The following is a 13,166-nucleotide window of genomic DNA, read 5'->3' on the forward strand; positions in this document are numbered from 1 at the left end:
GATGAACTATCACGACATCGCCGTGTCGGCCACCACAGAAATTATATAACAGTACCGTGATCCCGTGAAACATTGACATTATAAACCATCTTCGCGCTTCCTTCCAAGCTGCACTTCCAGGTTAACTTTTGTGCGTGTAGTAAACCTGTGAGTGTCTACCAAAAGAAACAGCTAATAGTTGCAAATAGTCACCTGCAAACCAAGCAGATCAAGTATTTTACCAGGGCAAGTAGAAAAAAGTATTTTTTTTTTAATGAGGTATATTTACAGAGCACAATTGGTTTTTTCTGGCTTCAACATACAGTTAGTGGAAAAGCGCACCCCAATTATAACTTTACGGTTTTGCTCATTTCCAAACGTTTGAAAAGAAAATGCAAGTTGTTTATAAAATTGTTTTTCTGGTTTATTTTAAATGAAGCTGGTACAGACAATGTCCATTCAAAACCCACGTCCCAGGCCAAAAGGTACAAACAAGAGCATCAAAGTAACACGCCAGTTGTCTGCTGTGAACATTCTTGCATGGATACCTGCATGGACTAATTGCTATATGAAGTTAAAATGCTTCTGGGCTCTTCTGGCAAGATTTAAGAATAATTGGGGTTTTCAATTTTATGTCTTCAGCAAAGCCACCTCTGGAGCAAGGTACAGATGACAACACTTCTAGCTCTTCCATTTCCAACTTGGTCACCTTCTTCATATTGGGCCATCAGCGCAATTAAAGCTAAACAGCTTTGCGTTACGGATACATAATTTCTCCACAGTTTAGTTCTCTGAAAAACTTCATCTCACGCGGGAAGTTATAGTCCAGGAGTGAAACAGTCATACATCACAACTTCAGGCAGGCGCGTGAGTTGTTAAGAACACTCGCCCGCCCGGCTGATCTTACAGTCGTCGCGCCTGCGATGCACGCGCCGCCAACATACCAACGCCTGTGTGCATGGGTGTTCCTACCGGGGAGGGCGGGAGGGGAGAGGGGAGCAGGGCTGCGGCTGGGTCACAAAAGTTCAGCACAATGGAAACAGAAACAATAGTGTATAATGAGCACGAGAATTCAAAATAGCGGACGCTCGAAAATAAACTCCCAGAGATGGGGTGCCAGTTTCAATTCAGTGTTGAACACCACATTACAAAAGAACTATTATTTAAAAATAAAAAAGGATTAAGGGGGAAGAAAAACTGAAGGATCTAAACTGTTGAGTGACCCCCCGTCTGTTCCTGATAAACTTCAATCACGTCTTCCTCCTCCATCCCCAGCTGTGAGAACAGAGAAAAAACAGCATATAATGGTTATAAATCTGGTGTACTGAATGCGGAGCAGGTCCTCATCAAGTTATACAACAGTCCGTTCCTCTGGCCCATCGAAATTCACCAAAGAGAGGAAAAAAATGCAGCCCAGTTTCACAGTACACAAGTTCATTTGATTTTTCAGAAGGTCATGATTCTAACAGTGGTTCTTCCTGTTTGGTCAGAACAATTGGTGGAAGTCACTGGCCAGCAGGAATAACCTGGTTTCTGCTTATTTACACTTCCATCTAATAAATGTCAGCTAAATACATATTTTTTCCCAAGTCACACTGCACATCTAGCTTAAAAACTGGGAGTTTCTCCCCCTGATAAGCAGTGACTACACCACACCTGAAGGTTCAGTCAGGCTCTTCCTGAATTGCATATTGGCCTTAGTAAAGCTTTAGTTAGGCAAATACAGCCAGCCTATAGCTGACCCAATATAGTCCAAAAAGCTGCTTGTATTTAAAGAAAGGCCTTCATTCTGGTTAACAGTCTAGCAGAACAGGGAAACTAACCAATCTGGTATTTAGTTTCTCCAGTGAACTATGTAGTGCTTTCTCTAGAAAGAAACTCACCTCCTTGGGGGTATGATTATCAGTAATTCTCTGACCCTCGAAGAGGAACCTGAGTGAATTCATTGGAACACCCTAGAAAAAGAAACAGACATACAAGAAAAAATAACAAACACCACACACTTGAAACTTGTACGGATTTGCAAGAGAAACATTTTTAATAAAAACAACACGTGAAAGCCCAAAAATAAAGTGTTAGTTCCTGTCACACAGGGAGCTCAGCTATTCCGTTGCAAGCAGATGGATGCAAAGGAGCGACTCAAGGAGCAGGACAGTGCTGAAATGTGTGTTTATTCCAGAGCATCACTGGAGTCCTGGCTCAACTTGCAAGTTCCCTTAGCTTTTTTCTTGCCATTATAATGTATAAATATAGTACTGACTACACTCTCCCTTCCAAGACAACACAACACGTGAAGGTGCCACCTTTTTCTGAACTGCATCTCAGCCGTATTGAAGATACTAAGGCAGCAGGAGGAACACGATGTTCACTTCACGAACTCCTCCCCTTGCTTTCCCAATCTCATATCGCCATAGGAGGGAATAGCAACCTTTACCGCTATTGGTTCTGCAAAAGTTCTTTGCTGGGGACAAGAGCAGAGTTGAGGGGGGAAAAAATTCCCATTCCAACAGGGAGAAAGGGGCATCCCAGTGGTAAATGAACTTCCTGTATGTCTATTGTACAGCGTGCCTGTGTTCCAGCAGAATATCGTACTTCACCTCCTCAGACGAGGCAAACGCCTCATCCTTTTCTTCTCCAAGTTATGAGCCAAACACAAATGAAACATGACCTGTTTAGCACATCTGTTAGATCTCAAATATTGCTTGCTAAGTAGAAAAACTCAAAGGAGAGAAAGGCTCCTCACACCCTTCTGACCACCCCTCCAACCAACTTGGAAGAAACAATCATGGTCCCTTTACCAGGCAAAGGCGACTTGACACTAAAAACCACACTGACTGCTGGTGGAGATCAGAGGCTCTCCAGAAGTCAGCCCACGAGACAGATATAGCTGTATTCATGCAAGCAATTATTTATTCCTTAAAAAAACATAACTGCACACGCATGCATTGCCACCAGTCAATAAGAGTGCTGAATGAATCATTTCTGAGATCTTATTTTAAAACGTCAACTTTTTCAAGTGAATCACAATTTTAATCATTTGCATTTGGCTACAAACGTATCTGGTGTCTGATATTTTCTTTCCTCTTAGTGCAGAAAGACAGCAAAATAGAACACACTCTACAAAAGAACACTTCAATTCTCAAGTTCAACTTATCTCAAGGTATTAAGAAAAAACTCAAAGTATTAGTTCTGATAATTATATCTCCTCAGTGAACTCCAACACAGTTCCTCAAGAAAAGGCCACGCAAGGCATCTGTCCCCAAAGCTGGGGATAAACTAGGCCAGGGCTTCTGGAAATAGCAGCAGTGAATCCACAATATCTGCCACAGAATCTGGAAATGAAGACGGATTTTTGTTCTGGAGCAGCAGTTACTATTTATCTACACGCACAATTAATGCTGCAGATTTCTTCTAACACTGGTATTATGCCCTAAAATTATAGATGACCACATGAATGGCTGTAACAACACCCAAAGCTGCTCTCACCCCAAGCTGCAGCTTTCTACTGCTTTAAGGGAATATTGCTCAGAGACGGAAGATTTTACAGTAACTATAAATGCATGCCTGGGCATTTTATAAAATAAATTCCAGATCTTCTGAGCAGCCAGTATATATTTTCAAACACTAATTTAAACTTACTACAAAATTCACAACTGTCTTAAATAGAAATCCTTCCCCTTCTCAAAAGGAATGAGGAGATCCATTCTATTTGTACTGTCCCCTACCTGTCCTGCTGGTAACTACACAGAAGCTTGTCTGTATTTGAAAGATCAGCAGGAAAAGTAAAGCTACAGCGTTTGGCTTGTTTTTCTTTTTAAAGTGTCACTGTTTCACAAACCTGTCTTTGACAGTATGATTCTTTGAGTTTCTTGAGGTGTGTTGTCATTTTCACCTTGAAGTGAATTTCACTGCTGTCCTAAGAACAGAAAAGAAAAGTTACTCTCTTCGTCCTAACTGCTTACTTTATCTAGGCTAATTTTACAACTTGCATTAAGAAAAACTTATCTAAAACTAACACAGAATGCAGTTCAACTATCACCGTGCATTATAACATGAACCTCCAGGATGATTTATCAGCCATTGAATTCCTCGTGTGCTCTGTTTTAAAACAGATGGCACAGCCTCAGGCTCCCTGTGCAGCTTTGGGATCTAAAAGTACTAAAACCCATACACAGTTCAGTCTGTGCTCCCATCTTTACCAAGCTGATGTACTGACGCAAAACAAACACACATATGCAGGGAACTTCTGCTCTAAGATTCCTAGAGACAAGTTAAAGCTCGCACTTCAAAAACCTCATTGAGTTAAGAGTTAATTATCTAGAATTTAGGATACAGGCAGACTTAGCAACACAACACTGACCCACAGAGAAATCTTAGGCCTCCTTCTATGGTCCTTCCTACCAGTTGTAAGCTATGAGTAACTACAACTGTCAGAATGGCTACAGCTAGAACAGACTGCGAGAGGTTCAGCACAGAACATGGCTCACGTCTGGCTTTTGAGTGTGTTACCATTGCCAATTAAACCAGGCAGAGGGAAGCAGGCTGGGGTTAGTCCTGTGCTAAGTCATGAACAGCACAGCGATCGGACTAATACTCTAACCATACGTCAAGTCATATGTGCTGGGGGCCCTTTGCACAGAAGAGCTTCTGTTCTAGAAGGTTCTTGACATTCACATTACAACACAACTTGAATTCAGACTTCGAATCCAGCATTCACACCTATCAATGTGCCAGCCAACAGTATCCTCTTCCTATCACTGCCCAAGGAACCTGACCTCACGGTTAGTGTACTACATGAACTCTGGAGACCTGAATGTATACATTTGCCACATATTTTGGTCATGTCTTTGGATAAATTAATCCCTCACTGCATCAGGTCGCCTAGTTGCAAGATGGGGATCACACTGACCACATTCTGAGTCATAAATTATTCAAGCTTTAAAAAAAGAACAACCCACTAAACACATTACTGGCAATTGGTAAGTAGTTAATGGCAGGGGAAGATCCACATTGAAGAACTGGAAGTATCAACTTCCATTTGTTCATTTCTACAATACAAAAGCTCACACCTCCACCAAGTGTCAACAAGTAATGATGTAAACACTCACCTGCCCAATGACTTTGAGTTTAATGTATTCCCCTTCTTTCTTATCTCCTAAGTCCTCAGCTGAAGGCTTTGCTTCCTGAAAAAGAATAAATTAAAAACCTGATCAGTTCAACACTCTTCTCACTGAACAGTATGACAGCTGCCACCCTCCTTATTACATGAAATCAAGCTATCCAAGGTATTTTATTTCTTCCTTTCCCTGTGTGAAAATGATACCAACATAACACTGTTAAAGGCTGGCTGACTGCATGTGAAAGATTTAATTAATGGCAGAAAAGAAACACTGAAGAACATAAGAAACAAGGGAAGGATTGTTTGGAAATAGATGACAGATGCAAAAATTATAAGTATGATTTTATAGCACTAACTTCTAGTCAACAAACAGACTGCAAACAAGAAATAGCGAAAGCGTAGCAAGAGGTTTAGATATTTAACAGCAAAAAGCAGATCACGAGCAGAGTAAACAGAACGCACTTGTGACACCCTGCCAGCCTGGAGAGAGGGAACCACGCAAACGCTCCAGTCTATTGCACCAACAGCATTCACTCCTTTCAGAAGCATGGTCAGCCACCTTTTCTCTGCCAACAACCCATCAAGGAACAGCTTCCTTCTAGCGTATTTGTTTTAAGATCACAATTCTTAAAAGTTCTTAAAAAGCCGCAGTTCTAAGAACTACGGTGTTTGATACCTTTCCAGGAGAATGAATTGCGCAGACAAGTTTGATTCAACAACTTGAGCACTGAAGCTCATCAAAAAGGCTGGTGTGTTATGTTCTAAAAGATGAAGTTTTCACGTTGGCTGCAGATAGATAAGCCAAGTGAGAGATGAGCTGCTGTGCCCCCGCTCCCTCGCCTGTCCCCACACGCTCTGGGTCAGGCGCTGCGGTGTGTTCTACAGGGGGATTGCACAGACACCGCCTCGGGTCCAGACGGGGCTTGAGAAAGAAACCTTCCCAACTAGCAACAAGGATACCCTGCTGATCATCTTTCAAGTATTCCTTTCATATTTTATTGCTTAACGCCATAGACAAAATAAGCAAAATATGTTCAGGGGCCTATCACACACATTTTCCCAGCGCTAAAGGGACATTTTGCTGAGTATACAGAAACATCCTTTGTAGGGTTGGTCTTGAGCTTTAGGATCAAGTGCCAAAACCACACACTAACCTTCTGGATTAAGTTCATCCTGATAGGTCTATACCTTCAGATTAAAATGGCAGACAAGCCTGTTAAAAGTTTGGGGAAGGGGAAAGTCCCCAACACCTTCCCTATCTGTAGGGGTCTGAGTCTGGAGGACAGAGAGAAGCAGCGTTCTTCCTATCAGCCTGACTCGCTGCCTCGAGCCAGATACATTCCAGTGTTGTCAAGGCAAAAAAGTATGAGCCACAGACTCCATCTGGTTTTAATTCTACTTTTTTAAACCCCTACCTGGGCACAACCTGGACTGCTGGGACTGATCTGTCATCCTTCAAGCTCAAACCCAAGAACTGACCCCAAGCATTCAGGGGAAACTAAACACCCTCAGGTCTCTGAGCAAGCGACTTTGACACATGAAAGAAGCCTTCACTGCTGCCACAGCCACCATGCTGCCCAAAGCTGTCCCCGTCCAACACCTCCGAGCTCTGACCACAGCCACCACGCTGCCCAAAGCTGCCCCCTTCCAACACCCCCAAGCTCTGACCACAGCCACCACGCTGCCCAAAGCTGTCCCCTTCCAACACCCCCAAGCTCTGACCACAGCCACCACGCTGCCCAAAGCTGTCCCCTTCCAACACCCCCGAGCTCTGACCACAGCCACCGTGCTGCCCAAAGCTGTCCCCAACACCCCCGAGCTCTGACCACAGCCACCGTGCTGCCCAAAGCTGTCCCTCTCTAACATCCCCGAGCTCTGATCACAGCCACCCCGCTGCCCAAAGCTGTCCCTCTCTAACACCCCCGAGCTCTGGCCACAGCCACCGTGCTGCCCAAAGCTGTCCCCTTCCAACACCCCCGAGCTCTGACCACAGCCACCGTGCTGCCCAAAGCTGTCCCCTTCCAACACCCCCGAGCTCTGACCACAGCCACCGTGCTGCCCAAAGCTGTCCCCTTCCAACACCCCCGAGCTCTGACCACAGCCACCGTGCTGCGCAAAGCTGTACCCTTCCAACACCCCCAAGCTCTGACCACAGCCACCACGCTGCCCAAAGCTGTCCCTCTCTAACATCCCCGAGCTCTGACCACAGCCACCACGCTGCCCAAAGCTGCCTCTCTCTAACATCCCCGAGCTCTGACCTCATGGGACTATTTGCAGGAATAGAAAACCACCAATTTCCACTCCAGACTGAGAAGAGAAAGTAAAACCAAGCACCTGATAACTCACACAAACAGCATTTTTATGGTCCGTCTGTGGGATTACTGACCTCTAGGAATCAGACAGAGGTTCAGATCTCTGCAGATCTGAAGTCTGCAATTTCAAAACAATCTCCTGTGTTGCTATCGCTGATACAGGAACATCCTGTCCTCTCACATGAGGTTTTGGGTCAGTCACTGCCTTGGTTTACATTATATAAGAACCAAACAGAGCAAAGACATTTGTCATAGTTTATACAGTTCTGTGCGCTGTAACAGATCCACCTACTTATCCGTCCAAACCAAATCACCCTGCATACAGTGTGACAAATCAGTATTGCTACTACACCAGCGCCTCTGACCAACAGGGTGGAAAGCAGTGACTCAGAAGGTTTGATTCCTGCCTTCTTTGCCTCTAGTACCCAAAACAAATAGGGGAAGCAGCCAGCAGTACAAAAAGCAGAGGGAACCAGAGTCACGAAACATCGTACCATAAAGATGCCTGCTTAAAGCCCCAGTAATCTCCCACCCACAAACTAGGAGCAAACAGAGCTGTGATTTCAGGAAAGGAGAAATAAGATCAAGGTTGACAACGCCAATAACCGAAGCTTAAAGAAAAAATGAAATCAGAATACAACAAGATCCAGCAAGTCCAAAACAGCTCCCTGCATTTTTTCAGTGAACTATACTGCCATTCAAAGCCAAATGGTAAAGCCAACACAAAAACCACTTAAGAACAAAGTAAGAGAGGAGATTGCAAAGTTACTAAACTCTAAGTATTCACTACCAGAATCCCGAATCTGCAAACAAGGCTCCAGACCATCCTGCACACTGTGCGCAGGGCTGGTGTTCGGGGTACCGCAGGAAACCGCCACACGAGCAGGAGCACCTACCACCACACGCCAGGTTCTAACTCCTCATCAGACACCTCAAGTTTCAAAGGCATCATTCCACAGTTCTCAGCAGCACAAAATGAGCCTCCCATTCATATATCAACACCAAGTTCATGACCCTAAAGGACCTAAAGCTTCTCAGACCAAACGCTCTGGTATTGTTATTGCAACTCACAAAACCACAAAACAAACACTGCAAGGCAGTATTGCCAAGCTTCCTCCTTCAGCTTTCTGAACTGCTCAAACTTCAATGGCCAAGCCTAAAAAAACCTCTCTATACTCAGCATACTTTAGATAACACCAAAATTACTAAAAGAATAGGACACACTTCCTAACACAGCAAATAAAACTCTTACCTTTGTCACCGGGATGGGAAAATGCAAACTATTTATTTATTAGTAGTACACAAACAGATAAAAACGCCAACATCTAGATCAATAGAAGCAAAACCAGCCCAAGACCCTTGAAGTGAGGGGATAAATTATTCTTTTTGTTTCTGTCTCGATCCCACCAAGCAGCAATGGGTGTTTTGAAAACCACCCTTCTTGTAAGTATTTTTAGTTATCATAAAAGTTCATTTCCTATTGGAAATAAAGTAACTAAATCAAGTATGCTTCTTGTCTTAATTATAACTGCTAACAAATTATGTCCTCTCAATTCCAGGGCCAAAAACAAAGAACACCATAAGCAATCCACAATTTGGGGTAATCCAATTATTCCTGTAGGATTGACCAACAAAGGAATGAGATTTGCAGGCCGGCATTACCATATGTTACATTGTTACTTAAGCATCTGTTTACCTCTTGCTGTACAGTCCCCCCAGAAATGACTGACACAATGTACAACACTGTTTAGAGTATCAATTACAAAAAAAACCCCAACAGGGTCCTTATTCAATGACCTTCAAGATATGTATCTAAAAAAGGTTATCATAGGCACTGAATTTTATGTAGTTCAAGCAGCCCCACAGCACAAACACGTATATTTTTTAGCAGAATTTGCCTAGAGAAGGAATTACCTAATGGGAGCTGCTGTGTTAAAACATGCCTCGGTTCACAAAGCTACCGAGCAGGTCACATGAAGATCAGTCTACACAAATCTAGTTCAGAATTTGCCTGTTTTTTTTAAGCAGCCACTTTCAGGTGTTTTAGTAGATGGGAAGCGCACGCTGAGGCCACTGTGCTGCGCTGGGAGGCCGGGGCGGGCAGGACAGAGCACAGCACGTCCAGCAAGAGCTGCTGCTCCCGGGCACTCCAGGGCAAGGCTGTTCCCCAACACGCACTGTACACTGAGCTTTGCCTTCTCTCTGGATACTTTTCCTGCCTGATCCTGAGGTCACAGCGCTGCAAGAAACAGCTGTACGTACTGACAATGATTTTTCCAAAGTTGAATTGTCACAAAGTTGGGGGCAACATAAAAAAAAAAAACACCAAAGCAAACCAGAGCACAAATGAAAACTGGAGTGCTGTTCTAACTCCCCACCTGCAGGTCACATCGCCTAAAGCAACAGCTGCAAGGCCAAGCGAGCCGGGAACTTGTGGCACAAGGAAGCGTTTAAGTTGGTAAGTCGGAAAGGAAAGGAAAACGGTGATGCACAAGGAGCGAAGGCGGGACGGGTGTTTAATGCAGGTGAGCGCGGCTCGGCTGGGAGACCCGGGCTTCCCTCCTCCCGCGTCCCGGGACCGCGCCGGGGAGCGAGCATCCCCGGGCCCAGCGGGCCGCGGCGACCGCAACGAAAGCACCGCTGGCCGCACCGCCCGGGCCCGGGGCCCGTGTTCCCGGCGCCGGGAGCAGAGATCGGCCGAGCCGCGGATCCCGCCCGCGCACACAACCCCGGGGGAACATCCCCCGCGCCGCCGGGGCGGCCGCTCCCCTCGGGCCCGAGCTGCCCGCGGAGGGTGCGCAGGCAGCTCCTCCCGCCGGGCCGGCCCCGCCGCGCCCCCCCGGCCGTACCTGGTCCGACATGGCTCGGCCCGTTGGTGCACGCTGGGCTGGGCCGGGCGCCGCGTCCGCTCCTTTCTCTGCCCGCAGCGCAAACACAGGCCGCGGCGGGCGGGACTTCCGGTGCGCCTCGGCGCACTTCCGGCACGCGACTCCGCCCCTTTCTGGCTAACGTCACCGTGCGGGAGCGGGACGGGCCGGGGTTAAACCAAAGGAGGGAGATTAAGGCTGGACATGGGGAGGAATTGCTACCCCTGAGGGTGGTGAGAGCCTGGCCCAGGTACCCAGAGAGGTGGTGGTTGAACCATCCCTGGAGACATCCCAGGCCAGGCTGGACGGGGCTCTGAGCACCCTGAGCTGGTGAAGATGTCCCTGCTCATGGCAGGGGGGGCACTGGGGGAGCTGGGAAGGTCCCTTCACCCCAAACTATGATTCTATTGAGCAAATTTGCACCGAGGCTGTTGCATTCCGTCAAACTGCTAGTGATTCACAGAACGTCAGGGGTTGGAAGGGCCCTGGAAAGCTCATCCAGTGCAATCCCCCCATGGAGCAGGAACACCCAGATGAGGTTACACAGGAAGGTGTCCAGGAGGGTTGGAATGTCTGCAGAGAAGGAGACTCCACAACCCCCTGGGCAGCCTGGGCCAGGCTCTGCCACCCTCACCAGGAACAAGTTTCTTCTCAAATTTAAGTGGAACCTCTTGTGTTCCAGTTTGCACCCATTGCCCCTTGTCCTGTCACTGGTTGTCACCCAGAAGAGCCTGGCTCCATCCTCCTGACACTCCCCCTTTCCATATTGATCCCCAGGAATGAGTCCCCCCTCAGTCTCCCCTTGTCCAGCTCCAGAGCCCCAGCTCCCTCAACCTTTCCTCACACGGGAGATGCTCCACTCCCTTCAGCATCTTGGTGGCTGCGCTGGACTCTCTCCAGCAGTTCCCTGTCCTGCTGGAACTGAGGGGCCACAACTGGACACAATATTCCAGGTGTGGTCTCAGATTCCCCACAGTAGCACAAACAGATGTCCTGCTTTACATCAGCACACAGGTTTACACAAGCAGCAACATCCACAGCTTAAAGAGACGCTGTTCAGACTGCACGTGGCACCAACATCCCTCTGCAAAAACAGCTGCTGGAATCAGCACGTGCTTGGCTCTGAGGGGCCGGTGAGCAAAACAAACATCTACACCAGGGGATGCACTCCTGCTATCAGGGAAGCTGCACAATATTTAGACCCATAGAGACTAGTTTTAATCACAAGCGTTAAAACAATTCAGAAATAACGAGGAAGAAAAAAAACCCACAACACTGAAGATAATCAGAACAGGCACTATACAGAGCTATGGAATTAAGATCTTTCTTAGGCAAGGCCTAGGAGGCAGTAAAACCAAATACATTCATACTATACCAAGCTGACAGTGAGAGCTCATTATAAGCTTAATGACACTTCATAAAGCACCAAAATAAACCATTCAAGGGCTTCACAGCAACACAATACTCACAGAACAGAAAGCGGTAAATACTTACACTGCCCTACACATCACCGCTATTCATCAGTGAGCTTTAAGAGCAGCCTTATGGCGGTGAGGGTAAAGTCCCAGACTCAGGCACAAAACCTGAACACAATTCTTCATTTTACCATTTTTCCTCCCCAAGCCTGAAATACAAGCTAACACTTGTGAAAGTCAAAACAGAGTTACCTACCCCTATATATAGCAGCAAAAGTGTAATGCTGAAATGCACATACTTGCATACACACTAAGTAACAGCAACACCACCTATCATTACTCCATTCTTACTCACCTGGCTGCAGGGATGTTAAACTGTTCAGGACGCAAGTTACGTTTGTGCAGCATTCCCAAACCAAATCTCCCTTCAATCCATGAGAACTGTGGAAATATAGCAGCAAAACTCACACTTTTCTTCTTTGACAGCCCAAACTCAATGCACGGCAAACTTAATTAAAATACAACAAAAATAGCACTGCTTTAAAAATGCTAAAGAAACTCACACAACCTTCCTCCAAAGCCCAAAGTTGCTGCTGCAAACACCACCAAGGCTGCTTTACCTGCTGTAATAACCTCTTTTAGTTCTCAGGTGGTTTAAAACTTCCCCAGTTCCCCCATCTGCAACTAATCTCAATCACCCCAGGTCAATAAAGTTCACCCTTGGACCTTCAGGTTGCTGGTAATTTCTCCAAAGCCATGTATGTGGTTTAGGGTTGAAGCTGTTAGTGGTTTTCTTACAACTATTGTCTCTCGTAGTCTGTGTAAAACCTCCTTGGCCTGGCAGAAGTTTCTTATAAAACTGGACTTTAAGAGCAATCTGTAATCTTGTAAAGCCAGTGTGTTTGCTCAAGAGTGGTCAGCGCTGGCAAAAAGGCAGAATGCAATGTTCAAAGTCAGACCAGTAAGTAGTATTTACTCTTAAATTTGCTTTTTGCAATATTAGTGCTCTCCCCGAGCCAACAGCAGCAAAACGTGGACTTTGAAACTAAGGGGAACCCAGAAATTCTCTTTCTAGTTAAACATGATTTCTTTGGCAATATTACCAGCTGCGGCACTTCAAAAAATGGGTTATATTATCTAAACCACCGAAGTCTTTCCTTTAAACACCCACAGTTATTCAGAATGATGTAACCCCTCGGATTTCTGTGACTTTCCAGCACGTTCCTCCCGGAGGAGCCGGCGGGAAGCGCAGCGGCGCTGACTCACACGGGCGGTGCAGAGTGCGGCCGCGGAGCGGCTGACACTGACAACCGCGGGTGCCGCTCCGAGCCTTTCGTCCTGCGTCAGGAAAAACCCCGGTTAGAGCGCAGGGAGCCGTCCCTGCGGAATGAGTGGGGATTTATCAGGGCCAGGACTGGCGCCTTTTGCCCGTTATCCACCAGCGGCTCTGCCGGCTCCTCCGCAGGGCCCGGGG

At 46.4% G+C, this 13,166-nt stretch overlaps 1 protein-coding gene across 1 annotated transcript; it reads right to left on the bottom strand.

The window, feature by feature from the left end:
• Window positions 1–378: 378 nt before the first annotated feature.
• On the bottom strand, window positions 379–10,387 carry SUMO1 (small ubiquitin like modifier 1). Its single transcript, XM_082056098.1, has 5 exons — window positions 10,260–10,387; window positions 5,088–5,162; window positions 3,818–3,895; window positions 1,863–1,934; window positions 379–1,254 (listed from the first exon to the last, which is right to left on the bottom strand). Exons 1-5 carry the CDS (start codon window positions 10,269–10,271, stop codon window positions 1,186–1,188), a joined length of 306 nt encoding a protein of 101 aa, XP_081912224.1. The 5' UTR covers window positions 10,272–10,387; the 3' UTR covers window positions 379–1,185.
• Window positions 10,388–13,166: the final 2,779 nt, after the last annotated feature.

This window comes from Streptopelia decaocto, assembly GCF_964273445.1.
Source record: "Streptopelia decaocto genome assembly, chromosome: 6".
NCBI classification, from domain to species: domain Eukaryota; kingdom Metazoa; phylum Chordata; class Aves; order Columbiformes; family Columbidae; genus Streptopelia; species Streptopelia decaocto.